The sequence below is a fragment of the Phytophthora sojae genome (genome assembly GCF_000149755.1).
Source record: "Phytophthora sojae unplaced genomic scaffold PHYSOscaffold_2, whole genome shotgun sequence".
NCBI lineage: Eukaryota > Oomycota > Peronosporomycetes > Peronosporales > Peronosporaceae > Phytophthora > Phytophthora sojae.
In genome coordinates this window covers 1,340,183-1,348,945 of record NW_009258116.1, presented here as the reverse complement: position 1 = coordinate 1,348,945, position 8,763 = coordinate 1,340,183, and the positions used below count along the sequence as shown (strand labels likewise).

The 8,763-nt window shown below is 50.8% G+C and overlaps 2 protein-coding genes across 2 annotated transcripts; both read left to right on the top strand.

Annotated features, from left to right (window-relative positions):
• Positions 1–5,218: 5,218 nt before the first annotated feature.
• On the top strand, positions 5,219–5,398 carry PHYSODRAFT_388261 (hypothetical protein; the record flags this gene model as incomplete). The annotated part of the gene is made up of 1 exon (XM_009520175.1): positions 5,219–5,398. A coding segment is annotated over one exon (180 nt), but the record flags the coding sequence as incomplete, so codon positions are not given.
• Positions 5,399–8,497: 3,099 nt separating this feature from the next.
• PHYSODRAFT_435835 (hypothetical protein) lies at positions 8,498–8,668 on the top strand (the record flags this gene model as incomplete). The annotated part of the gene is made up of 1 exon (XM_009520174.1): positions 8,498–8,668. A coding segment is annotated over one exon (171 nt), but the record flags the coding sequence as incomplete, so codon positions are not given.
• Positions 8,669–8,763: the final 95 nt, after the last annotated feature.

Here is an 8,763-nt window from a genome sequence, read left to right as displayed (position 1 = left end):
GTGATGCGTGACCTTGAAGAACCGTTGTGGATGCGCAGACTGGATACTTTCGAGGAGTCGAGAGGGAGTCCTGCACCATACTAAACCAAGTCTAAGGACCCACAATTGGCACTTTCGACGCCGTGCGACAATGGATTCGCAAGCCGATCGCAAGTTTGGACCCAAGGTATACTCAAGACAAGACATTTGACCCCAAGCATAGTGAACAGAAGATATTTGCCCGAAGAAGTATGAGAGAGAGAGAGAGAGAGAGAGAGAGAGAGAGAGAGAGAGAGAGAGAGAAGTCGCTGGTAGAAGACAAACAGAGTTCAATTTTCCCTGTACTGTGCAAGTGACTTCGGCCGAGCCTGCCGACGGAAATCCGGAGGACCCACCACCACCTTACCAGATTCATCGATCCCGGTGACCTACAAGATGGCGAGGTCTCTGAAGACCGTACATCAAGTCTGGCAAGAATGGTCTGCCGGAATTCATGGTGGTCCCGCTGTGCGTAACCTCGAAGAAAGCCATGGCTCGACCTGGCGCAGCGCACCACCAGAAAAACGGTTTTTTTTCTTTCGGCGAAAGAGAATCATCGATCATATCATAACAACAGCTCAAGCGCAATGTATTACTCACGAGCAAGCGGTGTGTGCGCTCGAGGCACACCGAACACAGCACAAGCTTACACTTAATGCACTTAGCGACAGTCTAAAAGGAAAACTATAGATCACATAAAGAAGTGCACAATCGGTAATACATCGTTGTATATCATCGCCACAAAAATTTCGGACGTACACTTGCACCCCACCTTGCGTGCCCCTTACTCACCTCAGATCTGCCTTGAGATGGGCGGTCAACTCCTCTTCCAAGGCTACGCCGTCCTCCAGGTGACACGAGGCGGTTCTCAGTTTTTCGGCGACGACATGCCATTCTAGAAATGACTTGGAGTTTGTATCGGATGCTGATTGGTGGATGACTTGGATACGGTGCGGCTGTACCCGTGTGACATGGATGGTGACTGTGGGAGAGAAGTGATTTCTCGGGATGAATCAAACGCCTGACCGCAGATGGGCCCAACTGGCTGGAAGTGTGAATCCTGGGAGTGCACGACCAGGATTTCAGAGAACACTCAGTCCAGCCGCGGACTTTCCCTTACGATGAGTGCCTAAAGTCTGGCGGAAAGTGTCTCTGGAGAATGTATTCCAGAGTACACCTCATCTTGCTTTGGCTCAGAGCGCCCCAGAGGATCAAATTACCCTGAGAATCAACCCACTACCACCATGATCATGCGCAGGAGGCCGCTAAACCCGCTAAAAGTGTGGCTTTGTGGAGATACATGCGAGCCTGCAATGCAGCAGCCTTGTTACCCAGAGTGCCGCACGGAAAACCTAGAGTGCCGCACGATGACCCAGAGTTCACATCCCTGAGTGCAGGTGACCCAGAGTTCCAAAGATGATTCCCTGGGTTTGGACCATAAATCCAGACTCTCTATACTGAACTTAAGTGTTTCCCGAGCCAACACCCAAGAATCCCTACGGTTCCCCAAGATTCCTCAGAATTCCCAGGATTTCAGAAGATGACCCTGAGTGTCACCTGATTCTCAGGGATTCGAGTCAGTTCGAAGTCAGTCTGCAATCAAAGTGATGCGTGACCTTGAAGAACCGTTGTGGATGCGCAGACTGGATACTTTCGAGGAGTCGAGAGGGAGTCCTGCACCATACTAAACCAAGTCTAAGGACCCACAATTGGCACTTTCGACGCCGTGCGACAATGGATTCGCAAGCCGATCGCAAGTTTGGACCCAAGGTATACTCAAGACAAGACATTTGACCCAAGCATAGTGAACAGAAGATATTTGCCCGAAGAAGTATGTGAGAGAGAGAGAGAGAGAGAGAGAGAGAAGTCGCTGGTAGAAGACAAACAGAGTTCAATTTTCCCTGTACTGTGCAAGTGACTTCGGCCGAGCCTGCCGACGGAAATCCGGAGGGCCCACCACCACCTTACCAGATTCATCGATCCCGGTGACCTACAAGATGGCGAGGTCTCTGAAGACCGTACATCAAGTCTGGCAAGAATGGTCTGCCGGAATTCATGGTGGTCCCGCTGTGCGTAACCTCGAAGAAAGCCATGGCTCGACCTGGCGCAGCGCACCACCAGAAAAACGGGTTTTTTTCTTTCGGCGAAAGAGAATCATCGATCATATCATAACAACAGCTCAAGCGCAATGTATTACTCACGAGCAAGCGGTGTGTGCGCTCGAGGCACACCGAACACAGCACAAGCTTACACTTAATGCACTTAGCGACAGTCTAAAAGGAAAACTATAGATCACATAAAGAAGTGCACAATCGGTAATACATCGTTGTATATCATCGCCACAAAAATTTCGGACGTACACTTGCACCCCACCTTGCGTGCCCCTTACTCACCTCAGATCTGCCTTGAGATGGGCGGTCAACTCCTCTTCCAAGGCTACGCCGTCCTCCAGGTGACACGAGGCGGTTCTCAGTTTTTCGGCGACGACATGCCATTCTAGAAATGACTTGGAGTTTGTATCGGATGCTGATTGGTGGATGACTTGGATACGGTGCGGCTGTACCCGTGTGACATGGATGGTGACTGTGGGAGAGAAGTGATTTCTCGGGATGAATCAAACGCCTGACCGCAGATGGGCCCAACTGGCTGGAAGTGTGAATCCTGGGAGTGCACGACCAGGATTTCAGAGAACACTCAGTCCAGCCGCGGACTTTCCCTTACGATGAGTACCTAAAGTCTGGCGGAAAGTGTCTCTGGAGAATGTATCCCAGAGTACACCTCATCTTGCTTTGGCTCAGAGCGCCCCAGAGGATCAAATTACCCTGAGAATCAACCCACTACCACCATGATCATGCGCAGGAGGCCGCTAAACCCGCTAAAAGTGTGGCTTTGTGGAGATACATGCGAGCCTGCAATGCAGCAGCCTTGTTACCCAGAGTGCCGCACGGAAAACCTAGAGTGCCGCACGATGACCCAGAGTTCACATCCCTGAGTGCAGGTGACCCAGAGTTCCAAAGATGATTCCCTGGGTTTGGACCATAAATCCAGACTCTCTATACTGAACTTAAGTGTTTCCCGAGCCAACACCCAAGAATCCCTACGGTTCCCCAAGATTCCTCAGAATTCCCAGGATTTCAGAAGATGACCCTGAGTGTCACCTGATTCTCAGGGATTCGAGTCAGTTCGAAGTCAGTCTGCAATCAAAGTGATGCGTGACCTTGAAGAACCGTTGTGGATGCGCAGACTGGATACTTTCGAGGAGTCGAGAGGGAGTCCTGCACCATACTAAACCAAGTCTAAGGACCCACAATTGGCACTTTCGACGCCGTGCGACAATGGATTCGCAAGCCGATCGCAAGTTTGGACCCAAGGTATACTCAAGACAAGACATTTGACCCCAAGCATAGTGAACAGAAGATATTTGCCCGAAGAAGTATGAGAGAGAGAGAGAGAGAGAGAGAGAGAGAGAGAGAGAGAAGTCGCTGGTAGAAGACAAACAGAGTTCAATTTTCCCTGTACTGTGCAAGTGACTTCGGCCGAGCCTGCCGACGGAAATCCGGAGGACCCACCACCACCTTACCAGATTCATCGATCCCGGTGACCTACAAGATGGCGAGGTCTCTGAAGACCGTACATCAAGTCTGGCAAGAATGGTCTGCCGGAATTCATGGTGGTCCTGCTGTGTGTAACCTCGAAGAAAGCCATGGCTCGACCTGGCGCAGCACACCACCAGACAAACGGTTTTTTTCTTTCGGAGAAAGAGAATCATCGATCATATCATAACAACAGCTCAAGCGCAATGTATTACTCACGAGCAAGCGGTGTGTGCGCTCGAGGCACACCGAACACAGCACAAGCTTACACTTAATGCACTTAGCGACAGTCTAAAAGGAAAACTATAGATCACATAAAGAAGTGCACAATCGGTAATACATCGTTGTATATCATCGCCACAAAAATTTCGGACGTACACTTGCACCCCACCTTGCGTGCCCCTTACTCACCTCAGATCTGCCTTGAGATGGGCGGTCAACTCCTCTTCCAAGGCTACGCCGTCCTCCAGGTGACACGAGGCGGTTCTCAGTTTTTCGGCGACGACATGCCATTCTAGAAATGACTTGGAGTTTGTATCGGATGCTGATTGGTGGATGACTTGGATACGGTGCGGCTGTACCCGTGTGACATGGATGGTGACTGTGGGAGAGAAGTGATTTCTCGGGATGAATCAAACGCCTGACCGCAGATGGGCCCAACTGGCTGGAAGTGTGAATCCTGGGAGTGCACGACCAGGATTTCAGAGAACACTCAGTCCAGCCGCGGACTTTCCCTTACGATGAGTGCCTAAAGTCTGGCGGAAAGTGTCTCTGGAGAATGTATTCCAGAGTACACCTCATCTTGCTTTGGCTCAGAGCGCCCCAGAGGATCAAATTACCCTGAGAATCAACCCACTACCACCATGATCATGCGCAGGAGGCCGCTAAACCCGCTAAAAGTGTGGCTTTGTGGAGATACATGCGAGCCTGCAATGCAGCAGCCTTGTTACCCAGAGTGCCGCACGGAAAACCTAGAGTGCCGCACGATGACCCAGAGTTCACATCCCTGAGTGCAGGTGACCCAGAGTTCCAAAGATGATTCCCTGGGTTTGGACCATAAATCCAGACTCTCTATACTGAACTTAAGTGTTTCCCGAGCCAACACCCAAGAATCCCTACGGTTCCCCAAGATTCCTCAGAATTCCCAGGATTTCAGAAGATGACCCTGAGTGTCACCTGATTCTCAGGGATTCGAGTCAGTTCGAAGTCAGTCTGCAATCAAAGTGATGCGTGACCTTGAAGAACCGTTGTGGATGCGCAGACTGGATACTTTCGAGGAGTCGAGAGGGAGTCCTGCACCATACTAAACCAAGTCTAAGGACCCACAATTGGCACTTTCGACGCCGTGCGACAATGGATTCGCAAGCCGATCGCAAGTTTGGACCCAAGGTATACTCAAGACAAGACATTTGACCCAAGCATAGTGAACAGAAGATATTTGCCCGAAGAAGTATGTGAGAGAGAGAGAGAGAGAGAGAGAGAGAAGTCGCTGGTAGAAGACAAACAGAGTTCAATTTTCCCTGTACTGTGCAAGTGACTTCGGCCGAGCCTGCCGACGGAAATCCGGAGGGCCCACCACCACCTTACCAGATTCATCGATCCCGGTGACCTACAAGATGGCGAGGTCTCTGAAGACCGTACATCAAGTCTGGCAAGAATGGTCTGCCGGAATTCATGGTGGTCCCGCTGTGCGTAACCTCGAAGAAAGCCATGGCTCGACCTGGCGCAGCGCACCACCAGAAAAACGGGTTTTTTTCTTTCGGCGAAAGAGAATCATCGATCATATCATAACAACAGCTCAAGCGCAATGTATTACTCACGAGCAAGCGGTGTGTGCGCTCGAGGCACACCGAACACAGCACAAGCTTACACTTAATGCACTTAGCGACAGTCTAAAAGGAAAACTATAGATCACATAAAGAAGTGCACAATCGGTAATACATCGTTGTATATCATCGCCACAAAAATTTCGGACGTACACTTGCACCCCACCTTGCGTGCCCCTTACTCACCTCAGATCTGCCTTGAGATGGGCGGTCAACTCCTCTTCCAAGGCTACGCCGTCCTCCAGGTGACACGAGGCGGTTCTCAGTTTTTCGGCGACGACATGCCATTCTAGAAATGACTTGGAGTTTGTATCGGATGCTGATTGGTGGATGACTTGGATACGGTGCGGCTGTACCCGTGTGACATGGATGGTGACTGTGGGAGAGAAGTGATTTCTCGGGATGAATCAAACGCCTGACCGCAGATGGGCCCAACTGGCTGGAAGTGTGAATCCTGGGAGTGCACGACCAGGATTTCAGAGAACACTCAGTCCAGCCGCGGACTTTCCCTTACGATGAGTGCCTAAAGTCTGGCGGAAAGTGTCTCTGGAGAATGTATCCCAGAGTACACCTCATCTTGCTTTGGCTCAGAGCGCCCCAGAGGATCAAATTACCCTGAGAATCAACCCACTACCACCATGATCATGCGCAGGAGGCCGCTAAACCCGCTAAAAGTGTGGTTTTGTGGAGATACATGCGAGCCTGCAATGCAGCAGCCTTGTTACCCAGAGTGCCGCACGGAAAACCTAGAGTGCCGCACGATGACCCAGAGTTCACATCCCTGAGTGCAGGTGACCCAGAGTTCCAAAGATGATTCCCTGGGTTTGGACCATAAATCCAGACTCTCTATACTGAACTTAAGTGTTTCCCGAGCCAACACCCAAGAATCCCTACGGTTCCCCAAGATTCCTCAGAATTCCCAGGATTTCAGAAGATGACCCTGAGTGTCACCTGATTCTCAGGGATTCGAGTCAGTTCGAAGTCAGTCTGCAATCAAAGTGATGCGTGACCTTGAAGAACCGTTGTGGATGCGCAGACTGGATACTTTCGAGGAGTCGAGAGGGAGTCCTGCACCATACTAAACCAAGTCTAAGGACCCACAATTGGCACTTTCGACGCCGTGCGACAATGGATTCGCAAGCCGATCGCAAGTTTGGACCCAAGGTATACTCAAGACAAGACATTTGACCCCAAGCATAGTGAACAGAAGATATTTGCCCGAAGAAGTATGAGAGAGAGAGAGAGAGAGAGAGAGAGAGAGAGAGAGAGAGAGAGAGAGAGAGAGAGAGAGAGAGAGAGAGAGAGAGAGAGAGAAGTCGCTGGTAGAAGACAAACAGAGTTCAATTTTCCCTGTACTGTGCAAGTGACTTCGGCCGAGCCTGCCGACGGAAATCCGGAGGACCCACCACCACCTTACCAGATTCATCGATCCCGGTGACCTACAAGATGGCGAGGTCTCTGAAGACCGTACATCAAGTCTGGCAAGAATGGTCTGCCGGAATTCATGGTGGTCCCGCTGTGCGTAACCTCGAAGAAAGCCATGGCTCGACCTGGCGCAGCGCACCACCAGAAAAACGGTTTTTTTTCTTTCGGCGAAAGAGAATCATCGATCATATCATAACAACAGCTCAAGCGCAATGTATTACTCACGAGCAAGCGGTGTGTGCGCTCGAGGCACACCGAACACAGCACAAGCTTACACTTAATGCACTTAGCGACAGTCTAAAAGGAAAACTATAGATCACATAAAGAAGTGCACAATCGGTAATACATCGTTGTATATCATCGCCACAAAAATTTCGGACGTACACTTGCACCCCACCTTGCGTGCCCCTTACTCACCTCAGATCTGCCTTGAGATGGGCGGTCAACTCCTCTTCCAAGGCTACGCCGTCCTCCAGGTGACACGAGGCGGTTCTCAGTTTTTCGGCGACGACATGCCATTCTAGAAATGACTTGGAGTTTGTATCGGATGCTGATTGGTGGATGACTTGGATACGGTGCGGCTGTACCCGTGTGACATGGATGGTGACTGTGGGAGAGAAGTGATTTCTCGGGATGAATCAAACGCCTGACCGCAGATGGGCCCAACTGGCTGGAAGTGTGAATCCTGGGAGTGCACGACCAGGATTTCAGAGAACACTCAGTCCAGCCGCGGACTTTCCCTTACGATGAGTGCCTAAAGTCTGGCGGAAAGTGTCTCTGGAGAATGTATCCCAGAGTACACCTCATCTTGCTTTGGCTCAGAGCGCCCCAGAGGATCAAATTACCCTGAGAATCAACCCACTACCACCATGATCATGCGCAGGAGGCCGCTAAACCCGCTAAAAGTGTGGCTTTGTGGAGATACATGCGAGCCTGCAATGCAGCAGCCTTGTTACCCAGAGTGCCGCACGGAAAACCTAGAGTGCCGCACGATGACCCAGAGTTCACATCCCTGAGTGCAGGTGACCCAGAGTTCCAAAGATGATTCCCTGGGTTTGGACCATAAATCCAGACTCTCTATACTGAACTTAAGTGTTTCCCGAGCCAACACCCAAGAATCCCTACGGTTCCCCAAGATTCCTCAGAATTCCCAGGATTTCAGAAGATGACCCTGAGTGTCACCTGATTCTCAGGGATTCGAGTCAGTTCGAAGTCAGTCTGCAATCAAAGTGATGCGTGACCTTGAAGAACCGTTGTGGATGCGCAGACTGGATACTTTCGAGGAGTCGAGAGGGAGTCCTGCACCATACTAAACCAAGTCTAAGCACCCACAATTGGCACTTTCGACGCCGTGCGACAATGGATTCGCAAGCCGATCGCAAGTTTGGACCCAAGGTATACTCAAGACAAGACATTTGACCCCAAGCATAGTGAACAGAAGATATTTGCCCGAAGAAGTATGAGAGAGAGAGAGAGAGAGAGAGAGAGAGAGAGAGAGAGAGAAGTCGCTGGTAGAAGACAAACAGAGTTCAATTTTCCCTGTACTGTGCAAGTGACTTCGGCCGAGCCTGCCGACGGAAATCCGGAGGACCCACCACCACCTTACCAGATTCATCGATCCCGGTGACCTACAAGATGGCGAGGTCTCTGAAGACCGTACATCAAGTCTGGCAAGAATGGTCTGCCGGAATTCATGGTGGTCCCGCTGTGCGTAACCTCGAAGAAAGCCATGGCTCGACCTGGCGCAGCGCACCACCAGAAAAACGGTTTTTTTTCTTTCGGAGAAAGAGAATCATCGATCATATCATAACAACAGCTCAAGCGCAATGTATTACTCACGAGCAAGCGGTGTGTGCGCTCGAGGCACACCGAACACAGCACAAGCTACACTAATGCACTAG